The sequence below is a fragment of the Hypomesus nipponensis genome, chromosome 1 (genome assembly GCF_054491055.1).
Source record: "Hypomesus nipponensis isolate SF chromosome 1, ASM5449105v1, whole genome shotgun sequence".
NCBI lineage: Eukaryota > Metazoa > Chordata > Actinopteri > Osmeriformes > Osmeridae > Hypomesus > Hypomesus nipponensis.
Genome location: NC_140361.1, coordinates 4,715,521 through 4,737,590, shown reverse-complemented (window position 1 = coordinate 4,737,590; position 22,070 = coordinate 4,715,521). Strand labels below are relative to the sequence as shown.

Below are 22,070 nucleotides of genomic sequence, written 5' to 3'. Positions count from 1 at the left end.
GTGGACGTATTGGATTTTTTTTTTTTTATGGCAAAACACATCATCGTTGTACGTTCAGGTCTGATAGGCTAACACCCCATTACTATCGTGTTGAGGTTTGAAGATTTTGTGTGAATGTCGTATTGTATTTGAGAGGGTGAAGTTTACTCAAAAACACAGAGGGGATTAGAGATCACAGCTTAGTTAATGGAAGCTTAGCCACGACTAAACCCAGAAAAAAAACCCGCATAGGCTACTGCCACCACCAATGACGAACATTAATGCCTTGTGATTTTCCTTTGAAACTCGGGGGTATAGGGCAGATAGTTTAAATACCTTAAATATATTGTTCTCACAGTCAGGGTCATGTTTATCCTTTGAGGTCAAGCAGGACAGAATGTCAGGCTAATGCTAAATACTTTTTTACTGATTTACTTTTTTATGAGTAGGCCTTTCCAGTCACTTTGTCTTTGAAACGGAATTGAAACAGACTTGATACGTGGAAGAATAAATGACTGAATATGATGGTTAACAGAAAACGTGTGCTGTCCCCCCGTTTATTTAGGACAAAAACAACGGGTCTTGTTTCTAGGGCGCGGTCGTTCAGCACCACGGACAGCGCGCCATTCGGGGTTCAGACACCGGTGAAACGGGGGCATCAAATAATGCGCTCACTGTTAGTACCCAGCCAGGGTCTCATGGGGATTGGTTGAGACAGAAACAAAACTGACTACTAGGATGAGTTTAGATATGACGTCCTGTGTTTGACACCCTCTCAAATATGCAAAGCTTATTTGGCCCTTTGGAGAAACTGTGTACACACCCTCATGCCTAATTGATGGCTTCCTGATTAAAGTTTGATTGATTTGGACCCAAAGCACTTTCACTTTCTCATCTTCCCTTTGAACTAGATTCCACCCGCTTCACGACGCAGTATAAAACATTAATTTAAGCACGAGGTGGTTGTAAGGTGCAGTAGTTGTGGTGCAGTGGCCTGTGATGAGATATCTACACCCGGAAACACTGCGCTCATCAAAATACCGAGAAGTGATAACATCCAATACATTATTTTGCATTTGTTTAATACAGCTTTTTTCTGTACAGTTGTTTTGATCAACATCTAAACATTTTGTGCAAAATATACAACTATTTACAACATTTTACACTTATTCGCACCTATTGAGGGGCAAAATTACGTCGCATGCTCACACTTAACCCCACACTAGTCAACAGCCCTCACGTGCGCTGAGGAGTTCGACATACTATTTTCTTAAATGCTTTTCTGAAATCCCTATTGAAAATTGTGTATATAATGGGGTTCACAGAACTGTTACAGTAGCCAATCCAGAAGAAGAGATTAAAGAGCGCGCCAGGGATGGGACAGCCCTCGCGGCAGATTGCGTGCAGGCTGTATGTGAAGAAAAAGGGGAACCAGCAGAGCACAAACACCCCCATCACCACCGCGAGCACAAAAGTGAAGCGCTTCTCCCGCATCTGGGCAACTTTGGTTTTGGAAGATGCCGCTAGCTGTTTGCGCCCCGCCGCGTCATTCTGTTCCTGAAAGAGCCGCGACGCGCGCGCGGAGGCCCACGAGAGGCGGCAGCTCTGGCGCGGGCAGCAGTCCGAGCCTTCCACCTTCCTGCTCTTGGAGAAGCGGTGGTTCCGCGGTTTGTTGTCCGAGGCGCAGCAGCTCTCCTCCAGGTCGATGTCGTCCAGCTCTTCCTGCCTTTGGTGGCTCTCGGAGCTATGGCTGCTGGGACTCTCCATCTCGAACCGGTCCTTCCTGACGAAGCAGGTCTCAGACTGCGAAGTCTGCCTCTCCAAACCGTTCTTGGCCACGAATACCGTGGAGGAGCGTTGCTTGGCTACCTTGTATATCTTACAGTACACCAGTATCATGATGAGGCCCGGGGCGAAGAAGGACACGACGCACGAGGAGAGGATGTACCACGTCTCGTTGTTGAGCAGGCACTCGTGCTCGTCGTGCTTGGTCATGAGCAGCGGCGGAAAGGAGATAATAGCAGAAATGACCCACACTACGACGATCATGGACTTGATCCTTTTAGGAGTCCGTTTGAGGTTGTAGCTCACGGCCTTGGTGACGGACCAGTATCGGTCCAGGCTGATGGCGCACAGGTGGACAATTGACGAGGTACAGAAAAGCACATCCAGCGCTAGGTAAAACGCACACCAGGTGCTGCCGAAGTACCAGTAGCCCATCACTTCGTTGGCGAGAGAGAAGGGGATGACCAGCGTGGCCACAAGGATGTCTGCGGACGCCAGCGAGACCAAGAACAGATTTTGAGGCGCGCGGAGAGCCCGACTGGTCAGCACGGCCACGATCACCAACACATTACCGACGATGGTAACCAAGATGATCACGGTGACCACCAGGATGATGAGCGCGGAGGCTATCTGCGTATGAGGCACAGCTATAGTTCTCGGTGCGCTCGTGGAATTTTCATCTTGAATGGAGAAGTTGACAGCGGTTATTAGGGTTACATCCATTTTGGGCTCATCTTCTCACGCGTCATACGTAGTTGTTCCGTGTGAACCAAATGAACCTGTCCTCCTCCTAGGGTCTCTACTGCAGGATTGAAGATCAGATCTTTAGTCTCAGATCACACACAAGTGATGCGGCGCACCTTTAGTAGCATAGTCAGCTCCAGAGCACTCAGGTAGAACATGTTCGTCCATGGTGTCCTCACAAACGGCTTCTGAAGCTGTCAACTCAGCTCCAGAATCGGTCCACGCTACATCGGATTGTCGCTCCACGCGTATCCAGCAAGTTTGGGCATAGCAGAGTCCTCTGTCTCATGCTTAATTCCCCATAGGTTGGCAATCTGAAGGCAAACACCGCGGTTGTGACTTAAATTCGTGTCCTTTTTGTTCAAATAAATTCGTTGCTTTTTGTTAAATTGTTAAGTGCGTGCCCTTGGTAGGCTAAGCACAAGAGACGATCCGGACTGCGAGACATAGTGGGGAATGTGCACGCGGGAGGGAGGAGGGTGACGACACCACTGTGAGGACCAGCCCACCGCCAAACTTAGAGAGAGAGGGTTGGCTGTGTAGTTGTGTGTGTGTTAAGGGGGGGGGGGGGGTACTCTTTAGTCACAGAGTGCTAAAAGGTTCACGTGCTTGTTTTGCATTTAATTACGCGTTATGCCTAGCCGAATATAAGGTCATGAGATATTTTACAAGAGAGGTAAGATCTGATAAAAATTAACAAAGAGACCGTGGTCTCGGTATCTTTTCCTGAGAAACAAATGAACATTCCTTACTGTCTGGAGAGCTTTCAACATCAGCAGTGAGAAGTGTTTTAGCATAAATATCACCTTTTTTTTGTTACATAACCGACTTTGTTGGAGCTGATAAGCCTTTCACAGCTGAACATGAAGGTTGTTACCTTTTGCCTGCTCTCAAGAGAGTGACAGGATATTTCACACAAACACACCAGCCTCCTTTATAACTCTCACACATACACTGTTAGAGAGCAAAACACAAACACACACACAAGTGTGTGTGTAGAGCCTTCTACCCTACACCTCTATTCGACTTTGGGAAACAATACCAAGCTTCCTGGTTGGTCTCCAGCTTCCTGTTGTGATGTCATCAACACCCCTAACGAGGTGGATGTCCATCACACTGAGATCCCTGTCTGGATACTCTGGATTAGCTGTTTGTGTGTGTGAAGTTCAATGTGTGTGGGCGGGCAGAAGAACAGAAGCTGAGCTGTACAATTAATCTCTGCCCCCATTTCCCTTCTATGATTGTCTCACCTCGTTTGTATCTCTCACCTCAACTGTCCTCACATCCTCTCACCTCCTCAACGACTTCACCAGAGGGTACAAGCTTAGCCTGTTGCACACATTGCCCATCATCACAGGGGTCTTTGGCTACAGGTTTTGTTATGTTGCCTAACACAACCTAATCCACAGGGATCTCTCAGAGATCACTGTGAGCATGGCACTCTTGACCTTTTGATGACCCCTGTGACCTCTCCGTGACCTGTCTTCTGCGTGTGTTGAGCAATCAGGAGATTTCATGCAACCAAGTTATCAAACATGATGACGCACCCTCCCCCCCAACCATCTGGAAAACTCATCAGAGACAAAGTGACACAACATGACATTTGCCCATAGTATCACTACCCATACTGTGTGTGTGTGTGTGTGTGTGTGTGTGTGTGCATGTTTGCGTGTGGGTTACAGTTAGAGATAATTGCTGCCTTCAGACATTGGGCAGAGATGCTGTAATTATCACCCTTGTCTTAACAACTCTCTTATCCGAATCTCGTCCATCTTTGAGTGCGTGTGTATGTATGTATGCATGCATGTGTGTGCGTGTGTGTGTGTGTGAGAGAGAGAGAAAGTAAGAGAGAGTTACTGCTTCCTAGAGTGATACAGGTCTATGGGATTCTCAGTTGTTTTCTGCTCTAATAACTTCCCCAGTGATTCAGCCTCCTTGAAGGTCTGCTCATGCAAGGTACAGCAGTGACCTTTCCCCCTCTCAAAGACACAGGACTGACATCAGCGCCCATCCTGGGCACCTCAACTCAGATCTGGTTCTGCGAAAGAACAGCAGGTAAATAAAGACCCAAAGGTCACATGTTAGGGCCAATCTTGTGATGTAGCATTTAGCCTGCTTTCAGCCAGAGTAAACTAGGATCCTCACAATGTTGTTCTGTCGGATGCTAACATTTTTGACATCAATCAGACGCAGAGCTATACAATGACAATACAGTCTTTCAATCCAACATGGAGGTGATTGTAACATACTGGCTTGCTGAGGAAGTGTCGATGGAAGTGACCTTTCAGAGGCGTTTATGGGAGGGTCCTATGGGAAGTGTTTATGGGAGGAGCCTATGAGAGGAGCGTGAGGGAGGACCCATCCTCTCCATGGTGGCTGGCCAAACGAGACCCTGCTTAGCTGCTGTCATGTGCTCTTGAAGATTACATCATTCACCTCAGCTTGAAGTCTCTGGGATTTATCACATTCCCCACAACCAAATACACACACATACACATACACACACAACTGGTACACAGGCTTCCCAGTGAGGGCTGGCCACAGACACGTGAAAATTCGAGGCATTCATCTGAATAGCTCTGCAGTGCCAAGAGTTCATTAGAACATCCATCTCTTGGCGACGTCTCTCTCCGTTTCTCCAGAATATTCCAGCAGGTCCTTCAACTGCTCTGCTCTCAGGGGCAGTGTTAATCGGACTCTTCCACGCATTGCTCAGTGTCCGTCTCCATGCACGCACGTCCACGCAGCCTCGTGACATCACACTAACACACTCTGACTCATCCACCCAGCCTCATGACATCCCTCCAACACGTACATTATGTAGACTCTGGTTGGGGCCAGCACAGGCGGGCACCAGGCGGTTACAAGGCTGGCACCACACAAGGCTGGCACCACCGGACCATAAAAAGTGTGGCTTCTGGTTTGCCCGTCTTAATCAGACATCTGAGTGTAGAGAGAGTGCCACATGTCAAGAGAAAGGACCCGAGAATAATTAATAGATCAAAGATAAGGCCATTGTCTGAGGCCCGAAGATCTCTCATGCATGAAGGTCAGACAGATCATTTTTTTATGGGGAAAACAGAGAAAACACAGAGATAAGCTGGTATGCAGGAAAGGAGGCGGATGAATACAAAAAGCAGTCCTTGCATGCTGTGTGACATGTAGTCACACACAAGCACACAACATGAGGAAACTAGATTGGACCAAAAGGGGACGTACCAAGACCTCACTACAAGAACCAATGTCAATCAACACAGTAATGTCAAGGAACAATGGATGTTAGATTGTAAAAAATTAATAAGGTAATGAGGTCAGACTTGATCAATTGGGAATAACATATGCCTGTGGTGAATTCTTACATTTCTCCACCAGCTGGCATTACCAGGCTGGCACCACCAGGCTGGCAGTGGGGCATGGGGGACCAGGTGGGGGAGGTGAGAGTTGCGGATGGAAGACACGCTTTGTTTCTAGTTGAACCAGAGAGTTCAGATGAAGCTGTTGTTAGGTAGGTCAAGTTTCCCTCTGACTAGTTGTCGCTGTCCCATTATAGCCCCCTCCTTTTTCCATTCCTCTCCCCCTCTTTCTTTCTTTCTTTCTTTCTTTCTTTCTTTCTTTCTTTCTTTCTTTCTTTCTTTCTTTCTTTCTTTCTTTCTTTCTGTCTGTCTGTCTCTTTCTCTCTCTATCAGTTCTTTATTTAGTGATTGTCCCCTCCTCCTCACAGATCCACTCTCCCAGTTCTCTCAGCCCTGCCATCTGGCCCTTCTCATCCCCCACTTACCTCCCTCCCTCCCTCTCTCCCCTTCTCCATTCTCCTCCACCCTTCCCCCCCCCATCTCTCCCTTTCTGTCCTCCGTTTTCTCTCCCTCTGTCCCTGCAGTTATGACATCCCACACCATCACACCTTCCTCCACCACACTGCAGTCAGTGGTGGGAGCAACAGGTGCATGACCCCATCCACTCTCCACCTCCTCCCTCCTCTCACCAACACCAACAACCTCTCTGACCCCTCCTCCTCCGGTCTCAACCTGGCACAGATGTTGAGGTCTACCGTCATTACCAGACAGCTGAAATAATCAGTGCTGTTCCCTGAAATGCCCATTACGATGATCAGATGATGATTAGACTCCGATGTTCTAATCAGGGCTGTGGTACTATCACAGTCACACAGTACAATAGATAGATATGTGTTCTTTATTGTTCATTTTGTTCAGGTAAGTACCAAAAGGAATTTTCCATTGTCATAGTTATGGAGTACTGTCATAGTTGAACGGTACTATGATAGTTACTGTATGATGTTTTAGTTATGAGGTCATTTAAATAATGAAAATGACTGTGATAGAATACTTCATGGATTTCCTGAATAATCTGTCACTTTAGTTGGAATTAAGCTATTGTCTCTGGTCTGAGTAAATTGTTTGTTGTGAGCAATGTTGAATAACAGATAAATCTGGATGTTCTATGCATGTCTGAGTCATGCCAGCTGTTGACCAGACTGATGCAGAACAACCAGCCACTTCCTAATGGCTGTTACCAGGATGAGACCTGCCCAGATGATCTCCGGTCACACAGAGCTAGTCATATTGACAGTACGATGCTGAGGGGTGGGAGTGGTGGTGGGCGGGGGGGGGGGGGGGGGGGGGGGGGGGGGGGGGGGGGCTGGGTGAGGGACACTGGAGAGCACTGGGAGCTGGGAGGAGGTTAGACTGACCTGAAAAGGCTGAAGGAGGGATATCTGGATGGGGGACATTTAGGACGAAGTACAGCCCAAAGCTCTTTGACCTCCACCACTCCCACTTACACTGCTGCCCCTCAATTTCACCCAGAAGCCTCTGGTCTCTTATCTTTTGACTGACAGACAGGAAGTAAACAGCAACTCGTCCTCATATTCACAGGAACATGAAGGTCATGTGACCAGAAAAATGAGAAGGGACAGCATGGCCTGGCCTTACTGATAAAGGAATAAAGTTGCGTCTTTCAATTAAGTGTTGTGAAAGAGTAATCTCTCGAGTAGGAAAGCAGCATACAAGCACACATACACACTCACACGCACACACACACAGCCATCATGCAGCTGGTTCAATAAATGTTTAATGCTCACCTAACTGACTGCAGTCTAGGCCAGTTCTGTTGTGAACACCAAGCAATTGCATATTGCGCAGAACATTCTCTTCTCTCAGCCCTCTTTCTTGATAAACAACTTACTGTTTTTTTTTGTAGGTCACCACGTTAGCAGTGGAAGCTGTCACTATGACACCATTCATCACTGAGTCGTTCACTCACTGAGTTGTTCACAAACTGGGCTGCATACTTGCGTCATCCCTCACTGGGTTATGCCTAACTAAGTTGTTCACGAACCGAGTTGTTCCTGGCTGAATCATCCCTCACTGAATTATGCCTAATTGAGTTAACTAACTTATTTGTTCTTAGTTCAGTCGACTCCTGGGTCAGTCGTGCTTAGCTGAGTGGTTCACTGGCTGAGTGGATCCCAGTACCCCATGCCACAGCATAGCCTGTGTGTTTGTCAAGTGGGTCTTTGTTTGTTTGACAGAGTCGTCTGGTTACATCTGCATCGAGCCAATTACAGCTGTTCCAACCGTCAGGGAACTTCGTGCCAGTACACGGCCGAAGGGTTTTGAATGTCACTGGTAATTGGTCTCTTTTATAATGTCCTGAGGGGGCCGTCAGTGTCTACATCCTAGAGACCAAGCAGAGGAAGAGGCCGGGGGAGACGGGTGGGGGGTGACGGAGAGTATAAGGCAGTAAGTGTGTGCAACCCTGCAATTTTTGTTATAAATATACATAAATATACATCTAGCCTACTTCAACACACACTTTTCCGCAGCATTTATCAAATCACTCTTGTTCGTTACTTAACTTTGGACTTACAGCCAGACCGGTTTGACTGACGTTACGAGAGCACCCTCTACTGGTCACTTCCCCCTGCGTGTTCATACCTTGTCATCCGATAAGCACGGTAGCCAACAAGGAAATGGAGAATTTACTGACTCTTTTCGGTCATGCGTATTTTGAAATCGTAAAGTTTCATCGTTGGTGACCTCGTGACTACTGACTAGGAAACGGACCCATAATTAAAACTCGAGGAATTATAGTATGAGTCGCCATCAAACTTGAACAGGTATCGGAAATTCGAGAATCGGCCGGTCCGGCCTCTTGCGGAAACGAAACTTGACAAGATAATGGTTTCAAGGGGCTGGGCCTTGAGCAATCATCACCACAAAACCTGCTGCTGCTTAAAAAATATATTCACTCGTTTTTAGAGTCTTTGTCTACACATGCAGCATGAGTACCGCCGTTGGAATAAGTTTGCCATTAATGTATTTTATGGCAGGCCAGCAGAAGTTTGGATAACGCGTAACCGTGTCCATCCGATGGCTACCAACTGGTGACCCGTGGACCATCACATCAGGCATGGCGGATATCATTTCGCTGAGCTCTGCGAGTGAGGACGACTCTGACATCGAGGTTGTTGGTGTCTACAGCGACACTGAAAGGAAAACCGAGACAATACCATTCATCCGAGGAGAATGGATAAACCTTGCTGCCTATGCACCGGTAAAATTGCTTTGCTTGCTAAGAGTTAGCTACAGTACTTGACTGGTGTTAAGTTGAAACGGGGTTATACAGTAATATTTTCATGATAGGCCTGCTATTTTTCACATCCATCATTTAGTTCACTAGTAAGCCAGCAACTTTATGAAACATGTATGGTTGCTGAGTTTTAGCAATACATTAAAGCTAAATTGGCAGTAGCAGTTAAAATCTAGACATTCATCTGCTGTGTCAATAGAGTTGTGCACGTGGGGAGTGTTGTTGTAGCGTCACCACGCGGAGGCGTGGCGCCAAACTTAAATAGTCCACACACAAACGCCGGTCTGCAACTGGACATGGCAACGGCCATTTGTTGGCTAGTTTTTTGACCTGCTGCCTCGGTATATTATTTTGATCAAACTTGAGAGGCCTGATGACAACTTTTAACGGTGTTTTTCTTGATCTTTTTCTTAGTTTGTCTTTGATCTCACTGCTCATGGGTGGGCTCTCCCGCCTCCCAGAAGGCGCAGGAGACAAAATCCATCCGCACCAGTGGAAGTAGTGGACTTAAGTGACGAGAGTGGCCTAGCAGATGAAGCTGAGAGGTCACCGAGTCCGTTGTCCCAGGGAGGTAAAGGATTGAAGAGATTTTGCAACAAGAGTCAAACTCCTCAGAGAATAGTTTCCGATTCTCCAGATAGCTCTCCAAAGGAACAGCATCCCGGTTGCCCACCAGCGCTTCAGGAGGGCCGAGAAAGTGACATCCTAGAACTCCAGCAGCAGTCATTCATTCTCAGGAATACTTTCACTGTTCAAACGGACAGAGATATTGACATTTTCTCAGACAGGGACATTCCAGACGACAATGTCAAATCACCAAATGTGCCAGCATCTAAACTCACAGAGGAAGTTACTGGGCTGTCGGATCCAGTCACTAAGGAATCTCACCAACTTCCAGCCATACTTCTAGACGAAGAGAGCGAGCTTCCAGGATATCCAAACAGTGACACTGAAACCATGTCAACCGATGGATCTCAACCTGAACAAAGGCCTTCTGTGGAGAATGAGGGCGCTCAGCCTGTCATGACTGTTGGCTGGGATTATCACACAGAGGGGTCAGAGACCAGAGCAGAGTCACCATCTTCACCCCCCCCAGGAGACAGCACCCACCCTGTCCTGCCTCAAAACCATCCAGACAGCACCCGCCCTGTCCTGCGTCAGAATCAGACAGACAGCACCCCCCCTGTCCTGCCTCAGAATCAGCCATACAGCCCCTCCCAGTCCCCAGAACAATTAGATGCTGTGGATTCTTGTGACTTTGCCATTTACGACTCACTGGAGCCGTACTCACCTACAAACAGCCCCTATGAGTGGTCTCCTTCCTCTTCCCCTCACGCCAGATTAAAGGATGTAACTTCCTGTCTGGGCTTGGAGGGCGTGGAGGAAAGGTGGTATAGGGAGAGCATCTCTCCACAGCACCATACAGGAGCACAGCCATTAGAAAGCCAGATGCAGGATGCCATACCTAGTGATGTATCCAAGCCCTGCTCTGTATCTCCTTCCCCAGAACCAGAAAAGGACTCTCACCTGCTGCCTCCACAACCTGCCCAAATGTCTCCCCTCCTCCATCGGCCCCACCAAAGTCCCCCCCTCCAAACATCCCAATCAGACAGCCTTAAGAGCCGGTCTGAACTGCCTCTGTCTCCCAGCTCTTTGGCTCTACCTGCCAGGGGCTTCCCAGACCAAGAGCCCCTACAAGAGCAGCCTCCAGACGGGCCGCTTGTGGGGTCCGACTTGTCCGCTCCGAGCCATCCGGCATCCAGCTACAGCATCCCCAGCGACCCCCCCATGTCAGTGACCAAGACGGAGGATTTGGAGCAGGACCCGGGGCCCTGGAGACCCCTCGGGGCGGGGGCGGGGCCGGGGCCGGGGGACAGGTCCAGTCTGTGGCTGGAGGGGAGTGACGAGGAGTCGGTGAGAGGCAGGGAAGTGGCTGATATGGGTGTCAGCGAGGAGGACAGGCGGTACTTGTGTCCGGTTCAACTCAGGAAATTCAGGCCACTGATGGCCGGACCGCTGCAATCACTGGTGAGGATATATCTCTCTCTCGCTCTCTCGCTCTATCTCTCCTTCGCTCTCTCTCTCTCCTTCGCTCTCTCTCTCTCTGTCATCTCTCATCCTCCATCTATCTCTCACCTCCCTCCTCCACGCAAACAGACGCACTCACTCTCCTACTCGTCCTCCACGCACACACACACAAATGCACCCCCCCCCCCCTCCCTACAGCTCTGTAACGGTCTAGGACACGCACTCTGCCCCCCGTCTTCCCAGGAGGACGTGGAGGAGGAGGACGATGGCTTCGGAGCCCCGGAGCAGCTGTGCAGACAGGGCCTGAGCCTGGTCTACAGCACCATGGAGGAGAGCTACCCAGAGGGCACCCTGCAGCTGCTGTCGGACCTGCTGCACCCGCGCTTCTACCCCCCTAGGGACATCACCACCCACCTGCTCAGGGACATCCTGCTGGACCCCCGCGCCCCACGCAGCCTCCGCTTCCAGGCCTTCTCTCTGCTCATGAGGACGCAGAGGTCAGCAGCTACAGACACTTTCTTCTGTCCTCTCTTTCCTTTCCTTCCTCACTTCCTCCCTCCCTAGTATGGAGTTCAGCCGAAGCTTGATAACGACCCATTCATTAGAATCAGGTCTGTTGGAACATGGAAACATGCAGGACAGGGGGTCACGAGGACCAGGATTTGCCTCCTTAGACAGTGCAGTGAGTCTGGTCTCTCCTTAGACAGTGCAGTGAGTCTGGTCTCTCCTTAGACAGTGCAGTGAGTCTCGTCTCCTTATACAGTGCAGTGAGTCTGGTCTCTCCTTAGACAGTGCAGTGAGTCTGGTCTCTCCTTAGACAGTGCAGTGAGTCTGGTCTCTCCTTAGACAGTGCAGTGAGTCTGGTCTCTCCTTAGACAGTGCAGTGAGTCTGGTCTCTCCTTAGACAGTGCAGTGAGTCTGGTCTCTCTTTTCAGGCACCACCCTGCAGAAAAGGGAACCATTCCATGGGACTGGGAGCTGCTGACATCAGTTATGACTGAACAGGTAGGAGCAAGTGTACTCAGCATTTATAAAACCTCCATCTTAGAACTTGGATATCAACATAGTTGTATACAAAACCAGCATCAGTGTTACGGGCTAGAAAGAAGATACTTTTGTCCTATGCGAAGTTATATAGAAGCAAGGTAACAGATTCCCCTCCCTCCCTCCCTCCCTCCCTCCCTCCCTCCCTCCCTCCCTCCCTCCCTCCCTCCCTCCCTCCCTCCCTCCCTCCCTCCCTCCCTCCCTCCCTCCCTCCCTCCCTCCCTCCCTCCCTCCCTCCCTCCCTCCCTCCCTCCCTCCCTCCCTCCCTCCCTCCCTCCCTCCCTCCCTCCCTCCCTCCCTCCCTCCCTCCCTCCCTCCCTCCCTCCCTCCCTCCCTCCCTCCCTCCCTCCCTCCCTCCCTCCCTCCCTCCCTCCCTCCCTCCCTCCCTCCCTCCCTCAGGACAGTCCCAAGAAACACAGTAGTGAGGCGGTGTGCATGCTGTTGCAGTACACCCTGCAGACACTGGAGGACGACTTCCGGGTCAAACTGTCGCAGCGTGACCTCCCCCACAGCATCGCCAAGGCAACCCTGTCCTGCGACTCGGGCCGGGTCAGGTGAGCAGTGTGTCCGTCAGCTGGAGAAACCATAGCTCTGAAGATCACAGTAAAGGTTCTAATACTTGTGTGTGTGTGTTGGCCTCCACCAGTGATGTCATCAGCTGGCTGCTGGCTTCCATAGTCAAGTCAGTGGGGGTCAGTGACGCCAAAGAGAGGGATGATCATCTAAAGTGAGTGTTGCCTTGTTTTTCGGCACCCACGCAGTCCAAGGATCCTGCTGTTGGTTGTCTTGGGTGTATGTCCCCGGTCCTGAGAGATGCTGCTCTGGTCTGCTGTGTGTAGGATGGTGCTACTGCTGCAGAAGATGCTGGTGCTGTCCCTGGAGGTGGACTGCTGTCCTGGGGTCAGCGCCAACAAGCTGGCCCAGAGGCTGGTCCACTCCTGCTCCAGCACCCTGCGCCAGCACCGGTGAGGAAAGGGGGGGAGGAAGAAGAGGGGGTTAGGTTGAGAGGCCTGGGGACAGCCAATGTTAGGAGATGAGAAGTTGGGTGGATGCGTACAGGGGTGAGCGTCTGGATAAAGAGGTATGGTACTCTGTGTGGGGCTGTCCAGCCATCTGACCCCCATCTGACCAGTAATGGTGATGTAAATGTCATGTCAAATGTCCAGGATGCTGCTCCTGGAGACCCTGGAAAGCAGGCTGCTGAGATGCAGGCTGCTGGAGCAGGTGCTGGAGCGGGCCTGTCCACACACCACTTCTCTCCCCATGTCCCTGGCTCTGCTGCTCCACTTCCTGAAGCACTGCACTCTAACCCCTGACCCCACGGTGAGTGAGGACCACACCAGCAGTCCACCGCCATGCAGCGGGACCTGACTGCGCCGCGACTGGGAGGGGAGGTTTTACTATGCCTGCTGTGCTGGTAGAGGTGTCTGACCTGGGAGTTGTGACTTTGCAGGATGGAGCGGACAGGGAGCTGGGCTGGGAGGAGCTGGTGCAGCTGCTGTGGATGCTGCTGCTCAGCCACGAGGAGGTGGTGAGAGGTGGGACCCCCGCTTCACACACTTCCTGCTTCACACACTTCCTGCTTCACACACTTCCTGCTTCACACACTTCCTGCTTCACACACTTCCTGCTTCACACACTTCCTGCTTCCCACACTTCCTGCTTCCCCCCCCCCCTTAGCTCCCTTGTTCCTGACCCTCCTCTCTGTCTGTGTGTGACTACTCCAGGTCACCTGCACTGCCCTGTCACAGAGCGAGCAGGAAACGCCCGCCTGCCCGTCCAGGTGGTCACCAACACTGTGTCGCGATCGGACGTACAGGGAGCCGTGGAAGACTTCCTGCTGCGGTCCCAGGCAGACCTGGGCCGGACGCTGCCTCTACATGTTCATGAGTCTCTGACCTACCTCCAGGACCACATGATGGACTCCTGTCAGTGTTGACCCTAGGCTTTTACAATACTGTAAAAGTCTTCATGTACATACAATAGTTTTGAATTTTTTAATTTAAAATATTTTACGTTTTATAATGTCCGTGTGAGTTTTTTTTGTCATAGGATGTTAAAAGACGTTTTAAAAAATAAAAAACAAATCACAAATATTTTGTGGTTTCAAAGGTTGACAACATATTTGTTTAGTTTATTTTTACAGGAACAATGCACATTAATCAACGTTTCAGTAAAACTGCTGGTTTTATCCAGTCGACTAATTTTCGCAGTCCCAGGGCAGATTATTAGTTATTTTCCAAAAAGAAGTTTCAAAAGGTTTTTAAAAAGTTGATCCATTATTTTCCCCAAAAAGGTTTCCCAAAAAAGTTTCGAAGGTTTACAAAATATTTTCCAAAAAAGGTTTTAAAATATATATGTATTTTTTTCTATAAAAACAGTTTGCATCAATTATACTCTGCTCTCTTTCTCCTCTTTTCTTTCTGTGTGTGCGCGTGTGAGAAAAGTTTAGAAAGGTTGAAAAAAAGGTACGTCATGGATGAGCCGGAGGGAGATAGCGATGTCGACTGAGAATAGACAGAGAATAGAAACATTCCTGAACACCCATGGCCATATCTGAGACGTTTGAAATTGTCGGAGTCAAAAATGACTCCTGACGTGAGTATGTGAGGTCCAGTTAAAAGCGTGACTCTAAAACAGGTGCAAAGTAGATAGAAATGGCTACTTTTTACTTGTCAGAGCCGACACTTTTACTTTTAACTTAAGTGAAAAAGTGTAGTCACTTCAACTTTTACCATGGTCTTTTCAAGCATGCTTATATGTAGGCCTAGTTCTACTTGAGTGAAGGATTTGTGTACTTTTGCCATTCTCTGTCAAACGGCAACGTTTTTCCAATGATATATTGTTAAATATTAGTGAGCCCGTGCGAATTGTAGCCTCAGTTCTTGTTCTTGGCTGTCAGGAGTGGCTCCCGGAGCAGTTCTCTGCTGCTGTGCCCGTCTGCTTCAAAGTTGGGCATTCGGAGATGCTCTTCTGCATACCTGCATACCTTTGTATCAGCTCAAACAGTCTGGCCCTTCCCTGCTGACCTCCATCATCAACAAAGTATTTTGGCCCAGATACTGAGCCGCTCATTTCCTGCAGAACGGGTGTTGTGCGATCAGATGAAAAAGCGAAGGATTTCGTCTAGATACCGCAACCAAACGGAGGGGAGACAGATGTCTCACATTATACGTTCTTTGTTATATAATTCAAAACAAAAATGTCTGTGTAAATAACTGATGTTATTCTCAACACAAAATCGCACAACACCTGTATTTTATCTTTTTCGGGCCATATTCTGTAAACCCCAGAGAAGAATTGTGCGTGAAACTCCTAGAACAGTTTCTAAAATGCACAAACCAGCCCATCTGCCAGCAAAAACCATGCCACGTTAAAAGTCACATAAATCACCCCTTCTCTATTCTGATACTTGGTTTGAACTTCAGCCGAATGTTGGAACGTTGACCACCATCATGTCTATGCCTATGCCCTCTTGCAATAAAAAAAGGTCTATGCCTAAATGCATAGCTGCCACGTGATTGGCTGGACATGTATTTGCGTTAACAAGCAGCTGAAGAGGTGTACCTCAGCGGAAGGTTGAATTGACCCTGACCAGTTCCCACCTTATCCATACTCAACTGACTAGGCTCTTTTCAAGAGGTCTGTCCTGTGCAGTCAGAAGAGACAAGATGACGAGAAGAAACCGTTTATCTTAAGTCACCTAGCAAGTAGAATAAAATGAGTTTAGTGGCCCGATGTCGACGGATTAATTTGACAACTGATGTGATTGTTTAATACACCTTAAGTCCCTGATCACTTTAGGCCAATCTTGAATTATAACATACCCAATCATCTTGGTGTCAACAGCTGCTGGTTCGGTCAGTCCTAGTGCCGACCAATGACATCAAGCGTTCTTAGCTATCTTGGTTGATGGCAGAAGAAAAAAACAAAAATCGTTCAGCCGCCATGATGCTTGTTTGCTCTCGAGTGAAGTAGAAACAAAAGGGAGCACGCACTCGTCCTCAGTGCTTGGTATGCGTTAGGTAAAAACGGCACTGTTTTAAAGTTTAATTTTGACAGCAATAGATTTCCTTCTTGATTTTTAAAAACGCTTTACCACGTTATTTCCCCGTGCGTCTGTGCATTGAATTCGACTGGTCTAGCTCACGGAAAAGCCTGCTATCTCAGCTATTAGTGGCTAATATTGGTTTGCTAGATCGTCAACCAGCAAGTGAGCAAGTGTGTATTACCAACGTTGGCTTGATAGCTAGCAAATGTTTAACTAGCACTGGTCTGTGAACTGCTTCTGTTTCTCAACGTAGCTAACTAGCTACTGTAGCCAACCTAGCTAGGCTTAATCAATGTCCGTCCAAATTGTGATGCAGTTTGTATTTATTCAGAAAGCTTGTCTACTGTAGGTTAGTTGAATTGATTGAAGATAGTTTGTCAGGTCAACTTGCTAGATTTCCCTTAATTAAATGTCGCCGTAGTTTGCTTTTCCGTGAACTAGCTAGCATAGCTAACAATTGGCTAAATGCTATGTAGCTAATTGGGCTAACTTTCCTTAGATATCAACACAAGCCAGCTAGTCTATTAGTTGGCTGTCCAATACAATTAAATGGCAGCGCTTTAACATGTTGCCGTGAAAATGCCTATATCGTTCTATTCGGGCGTTTGTTTGCTAATAGGACTAATGTATTTTGCTAATATGACTACCTAGACTACCTTGGCTTTTAGTTTTTAGTCGAGCAACGTTTCTAAAGTATTGTGCATGAGACTGCTATCATACATCAATCCCATAGGGACTGTCAACCTGGTCACCAAGAGTAATGTGTCTAATCGCTCCAAATCTATGCAGCACTTCAGGAATGCCCAAGGAAAAGTATGACCCGCCAGACCCCCGGCGAATGTACACAATCATGTCTACCGAGGATGCAGCCAACGGGAAGAAGTCTTACTGGGGAGAGCTGGAAATCAGCGGTAATCATGTATAAGCAATGTTGATGGGGCTACATCAATATCAGATTCAGACTAGCAGAAGTGCTCATCGGTGTAGGGTGGAGTTTTGGGAACTTCATGACTCGTGTGATGTTCTGTCCACGTGCAGGTAAAGTCCGCAGCCTGAGTACGGCTCTGTGGTCCCTGACGCACCTCACTGTTCTGCACCTCAGTGACAACTCCTTGTCCCGCATCCCCCCCGACATCGCCAAGCTCCACAACCTGGTCTACCTGGACCTCTCTTCCAACAAGATCAGGAGCTTGCCAGCAGAGCTCGGCAACATGGTGTCTCTCAGGTGAGGTCTAAAAGAGGAACTACGTTTCCCACGGCGCACTCTGTTTAGAGTCACTCTCTGCTTGTTGTGGAAGGGGCTTAGAGAATGGGAAAAGTCCATTCACTTGCCTTCCATGTAGTTGGGCCATTTGTTCAGTTTGAGCTGTCATTTGACACGCCTCCCTCGCCCCACACTGAGACAGCTGGGCCTGCTGAATCATAGCCCTGTGAACTTTGTTGTCGGTGGCTGTGCAGTGTAACAGCAACTCAGGCTGATGGGGAACCTAGGGTGAGACTAACAGCACCTTTGTTCATGTGATTTGATGTAGTCTCTTTTCTCCCCAGGAAACAGTGTCCATCTGTGTGAGGGGCCGGGAAGGGATCTATGTTGTCAGGCTGTGGAGGGATCTATGTTGTCAGGCTGAGGAGGGATCTATGTTGTCAGGCTGAGGAGGGATCTATGTTGTCAGGCTGTGGAGGGATCTATGTTGTCAGGCTGTGGAGGGATCTATGTTGTCAGGCTGTGGAGGGATCTATGTTGTCAGGCTGTGGAGGGATCTATGTTGTCAGGCTGAGGAGGGATCTATGTTGTCAGGCTGTGGAGGGATCTATGTTGTCAGGCTGTGGAGGGATCTATGTTGTCAGGCTGAGGAGGGATCTATGTTGTCAGGCTGAGGAGGGATTTAGATTGTAAATAGGCCCAGCCTCTGACACTCCCCGTTTCCTGTGTCCTCCCCAGGGAACTGCTTTTAAATAACAACCAGTTGCGTGTTCTGCCGTTGGAACTGGGGAAACTGTTTCAGTTACAAACACTGGGGTTGAAAGGTGAGTGTGGCTTATCGTCCTGGTAACCATTCCGTCCTGGAGACCCCATTGTTCCTTTGGCTTGGTTTTACGATGTCACTCACATTGGCCTGCCCCCCCCCCCTCTCGCTCACAGGAAACCCACTAGCACAAGAGGTCATGAGTCTGTACCAGGAGCCAGACGGAACCAGGAGACTCCTCAACTACCTGCTGGACAACCTGGCAGGAGCCCTCAAACACAGTGAGTCACGTCCCCCCCTGTCCCTCTGTCTCCCCCCTTCCCGGTCAGTTGATAAGTGATGGTGCAGGGTCTTTCCTGTTGCATGTTATAACCATGGCAACGCTCTCCCCAGTGCCCACAGAGCAGCCACCTCCCAGGTCCTGGATCTCCATTCAGGACCCCGACAGAACGCGGCCTTCAGGTGAGACGCACACGCACGCACACGCACAGATCCAAAAACGAAGGTTAAATGGAGAGCCTGATGGACTGTCTCTCTGTGTGTGTGTGTGGGTCAGCTCTGTTCTCGGTGATGTGCTACAACGTGCTGTGTGATAAATACGCCACGCGCCAGCTGTACGGCTACTGCCCGTCCTGGGCTCTCAACTGGGACTACAGGAAGAGGAGCATCATGCAGGAGATCATGAGCTGCAACGCTGACATCATCAGTCTCCAGGTGCTCACACACACACACACACACACATCTTTACCACAGGAAAGTCCCAGGATAGCATGTGAGCTGCATGCACCTGGTTCATAGTAGTTTTTCTGACTGTCAACAGGAAGTGGAGACGGAGCAGTACTATAACTACTTCCTGCCTGAGCTGAAGGAAGAGGGTTATGAGGGCTTCTTCAGCCCCAAGTCCCGGGCCAGGACCATGTCTGAGTCGGACCGCAAACACGTCGACGGCTGTGCCATCTTCTACAAGACGGAGAAGTGAGTCTGTCTGGTCGAGGTCTCTCTGTGTGCTCTGAAGCTGCTCTGTCTGGTCGAGGTCTCTCTGTGTGCTCTGAAGCTGCTCTGTCCGGTCGAGGTCTCTCTGTCTGCTCTGAAGCTGCTCTGTCCGGTCGAGGTCTCTCTGTCTGCTCTGAAGCTGCTCTGTCCGGTCGAGGTCTCTCTGTCTGCTCTGAAGCTGCTCTGTCTGGTCGAGGTCTATCTGTCTGCTCTGAAGCTGCTCTGTCTGGTCGGTCTCTCTGTGTGCTCTGAAGCTGCTGGTTCTTCCTGGTTGTCTGGGGGTCATTGTGTTTGGTCCTCCCCCTCCATGCTCATGTCTTTCTGCCCCCCTCCAGGTTCAGCCTGGTCCAGAAGCACACAGTGGAGTTTAACCAGCTGGCCATGGCTAACTCTGAGGGCTCGGAGGCCATGCTGAACAGGGTGATGACCAAGGACAACATCGGGGTGGCTGTACTGCTGGAGGTCCACAAGGAGATGATGGAGCAGAGTGGTGAGGACACACACACACACACACACACACACTCAGGCTCTGTTCCACTTGTCTTCTGCTCCTTGTGGAGCTCTGGCTGTTGTCCAGTAGGTGTGTGTGGCTGTGGCTGCTAGCCAGGTGTTAACAGCAGTCCAGTAGGTCGTCCTGACACAAGCGTGGTTAATGCTCAAATTTCAGTTGGTTTACTTTGTCCTCCCTCTGTACTTCTCCTTTTACCTTCTCTCTCCCCACCTCTCTTCCCCCCCCCCCCCTCCCCTCCCCCTGTAGCGGGGAAGTCCCTCCATGGCATGGAGAAACAGCTCCTCCTGGTGGCCAACGCCCACATGCACTGGGACCCGGAGTACTCAGACGTGAAGCTGGTCCAGACCATGATGTTCCTGTCGGAGGTCAAGAACATCGTGGACAAGGCCACGCGCTCCCTCAAGCTCTCCTCCGTCTCCGGGGAAACCAACGGCGTCCCCCTGGTGCTGTGTGCAGACCTCAACTCCCTCCCCGACTCAGGTGTGTGTGTGTGTGTGTTTGTCTTCCAGGTAACAGGGAGTACCTGAGTATGAGCAGGGTGTGTGTGTGTGTGTGTGTGTTTGTCTTCCAGGTAACAGGGAGTACCTGAGTATGAGCAGGGTGTGTGTGTGTGTGTGTGTGTGTGTAACCCTGCTCCCTGTATTCCAGGTGTGTGTGTGCGCGCGTGTGTGTGTGTGTGTGTGTGTGTGTAACCCTGCTCCCTGTGTTCTCCAGGTGTGGTAGAGTACCTGAGTACAGGGGGGGTGGACAGCACCCATAAGGACTTTAAGGAGCTGCTCTACATCGACAGCCTGACCAACTTCAACTGTAACGGCAAGAACGGCTTGACTAACGGCAGGATCACGCACGGCTTCAAGCTGAAGAGCGCCTACGACAACGGCATGATGCCCTACACCAACTACACCTTTGACTTCAAGGTGAGCCTCTCTCGCACACGCTCATTTATATCAGTAGAATAGCCCTCTCTTTGTATATGGGGGGGTCAGGTGGCTGAGCGGTTAGGGAATCGGGCTATAAATCAGAAGGTTGTTGGTTCGATTCCCGATGACGTTGTGTCCTTGGGCAAGGCACTTCACCCTACTTGCCTCGGGGGAATGTCCCTGTACTTACTATTAGTCGCTCTGGATAATATGCTAAATGACTACAATGTATATGAATCCTCCGACTTTTGTACCGTGTCCTGACTGTAATTCTGTCCAAGTGCAAAACCTTGTCTTAAAAGTTCATCTCCTCCCCTTTTCTCTATCTGTCTCCGCTCCTCCCTCCCTCCCTCTCCTCCCCCAGGGGGTGATTGACTACGTGTTCTACTCCCGGCCTCAGCTCAACGTCCTGGGGGTGCTGGGCCCTCTGGACCCCTCCTGGCTCCAGGACAACAGTGTGAGCGGCTGCCCCCACCCCCACATCCCCTCCGACCACTTCTCCCTGCTCGTCCAGCTGGAGCTGCTGCTCCCCTCCCCGACCCCCCAGCTCAATGGCCTGCACCTGCCTGGACGCAGGTAGTGGCCCCCCTCACCGCCCCCCAACCCCCGCAGAGGCGGCGTCACGACAACAAGCCGTCTGAAGAATCAGGCAGGCCAGACGGACAGGGATTTCCTATCTGATAATAGATATATATTTTTTTCTTTCTTTCTGTATTGTTTTCTTGTTTTTTGTAATGCTAAAGTCAATCTTGTTCATTGTGTAAATAATCCGGTCTAAGAGCCCCTGCCCTTCCACTCCTCTTAGGCTTGGATGATGGCTAGTCCCTCCCCCCAGACCTGTCTGTCTGTCCTGTACAAATCTCAAACCAGCAAAGACGACAGACCTGTCTGACTGGCCTCATCCTCTCCTCCGCCAGCCTCATCCTCCCCTCCGCCAGCCTCATCCTCCCCTCTCCTCCGCCAGCCTCATCCTCCCCTCTCCTCCGCCAGCCTCATCCTCCTCCCCTCCGCCAGCCTCATCATCCTTCCCTCCGCCAGCCTCATCCTCCTGCCCTCCGCCAGCCTCATCCTCTTCCCTCCGCCAGCCTCATCCTCCTCTCCTCCGCCAGCCTCATCCTCCTCCCCTCCGCCAGCCTCATCCTCCTCCCCTCCGCCAGCCTCATCCTCCTCCCCTCCGCCAGCCTCATCCTCCTCCCCTCCGCCAGCCTCATCCTCCTCCCCTCCGCCAGCCTCATCCTCCCCTCTTCCCTCCGCCAGCCTCATCCTCCCCTCTTCCCTCCGCCAGCCTCATCCTCCCCTCTGCCAGCCTCATCCCCCTCTCCTCCCCTCCCCTCTGCCAGCATCATCCCCCTCTCCTCCCCTCCCCTCTGCCAGCCTCATCCTCCCCTCCCCCAGCCTCATCCCTCTCTCTTCCCCTCGCCACAGGGCATTGATGGGGG

General features: G+C 50.2%; 3 protein-coding genes across 7 annotated transcripts; 2 read left to right on the top strand and 1 right to left on the bottom strand.

Annotated features, from left to right (window-relative positions):
• Window positions 1–1,057: 1,057 nt before the first annotated feature.
• On the bottom strand, window positions 1,058–2,954 carry LOC146302126 (alpha-2Db adrenergic receptor-like). The gene has a single exon (XM_084703957.1). It carries the CDS (start codon window positions 2,485–2,487, stop codon window positions 1,216–1,218), a length of 1,272 nt encoding a protein of 423 aa, XP_084560083.1. The 5' UTR covers window positions 2,488–2,954; the 3' UTR covers window positions 1,058–1,215.
• Window positions 2,955–8,459: 5,505 nt separating this feature from the next.
• On the top strand, window positions 8,460–14,311 carry simc1 (SUMO interacting motifs containing 1). Of its 2 annotated transcripts, XM_084703912.1 has the most exons (11): window positions 8,460–8,644; window positions 8,858–9,081; window positions 9,532–11,145; window positions 11,389–11,642; window positions 12,081–12,150; window positions 12,589–12,743; window positions 12,836–12,916; window positions 13,029–13,154; window positions 13,356–13,512; window positions 13,643–13,727; window positions 13,917–14,311. In XM_084703912.1, exons 2-11 carry the CDS (start codon window positions 8,938–8,940, stop codon window positions 14,126–14,128), a joined length of 2,898 nt encoding a protein of 965 aa, XP_084560038.1. In that variant the 5' UTR covers window positions 8,460–8,644; window positions 8,858–8,937; the 3' UTR covers window positions 14,129–14,311. The 2 variants fall into 2 exon arrangements, with proteins under 2 accessions (XP_084560038.1, XP_084560032.1); XM_084703906.1 differs by having other exon boundaries at window positions 8,460–9,081.
• A 1,749-nt stretch (window positions 14,312–16,060) lies between these two features.
• On the top strand, window positions 16,061–21,661 carry LOC146302124 (CCR4-NOT transcription complex subunit 6-like). Of its 4 annotated transcripts, none has more exons than XM_084703920.1 (12): window positions 16,061–16,214; window positions 17,030–17,151; window positions 17,279–17,465; window positions 18,183–18,268; window positions 18,384–18,488; window positions 18,601–18,669; window positions 18,764–18,921; window positions 19,028–19,182; window positions 19,536–19,690; window positions 19,958–20,191; window positions 20,426–20,628; window positions 20,996–21,661. In XM_084703920.1, the coding sequence occupies exons 2-12, from the start codon at window positions 17,040–17,042 to the stop codon at window positions 21,209–21,211; spliced, it is 1,680 nt and encodes a 559-aa protein (XP_084560046.1). In that variant the 5' UTR covers window positions 16,061–16,214; window positions 17,030–17,039; the 3' UTR covers window positions 21,212–21,661. The 4 variants fall into 4 exon arrangements, with proteins under 4 accessions (XP_084560046.1, XP_084560057.1, XP_084560072.1 ...); XM_084703931.1 differs by having other exon boundaries at window positions 16,080–16,203; XM_084703946.1 differs by lacking the exon at window positions 16,061–16,214 and adding an exon at window positions 16,231–16,402.
• Window positions 21,662–22,070: the final 409 nt, after the last annotated feature.

Coding starts and splice junctions, on each gene's coding strand:
- LOC146302126 (XM_084703957.1), bottom strand. CDS start 2,487: ATGGATGTAACCCTAATAACCGCTGTCAACTTCTCCATTCAAGATGAA.
- simc1 (XM_084703912.1), top strand. CDS start 8,938: ATGGCGGATATCATTTCGCTGAGCTCTGCGAGTGAGGACGACTCTGAC. Junction 11,643..12,080: donor CTGCTCATGAGGACGCAGAG/GTCAGCAGCTAC, acceptor CTCTCTTTTCAG/GCACCACCCTGCAGAAAAGG. Junction 13,728..13,916: donor CCACGAGGAGGTGGTGAGAG/GTGGGACCCCCG, acceptor TGACTACTCCAG/GTCACCTGCACTGCCCTGTC.
- LOC146302124 (XM_084703920.1), top strand. CDS start 17,040: ATGCCCAAGGAAAAGTATGACCCGCCAGACCCCCGGCGAATGTACACA. Junction 18,670..18,763: donor CGACAGAACGCGGCCTTCAG/GTGAGACGCACA, acceptor TGTGTGGGTCAG/CTCTGTTCTCGGTGATGTGC. Junction 20,192..20,425: donor CAACTCCCTCCCCGACTCAG/GTGTGTGTGTGT, acceptor TGTGTTCTCCAG/GTGTGGTAGAGTACCTGAGT.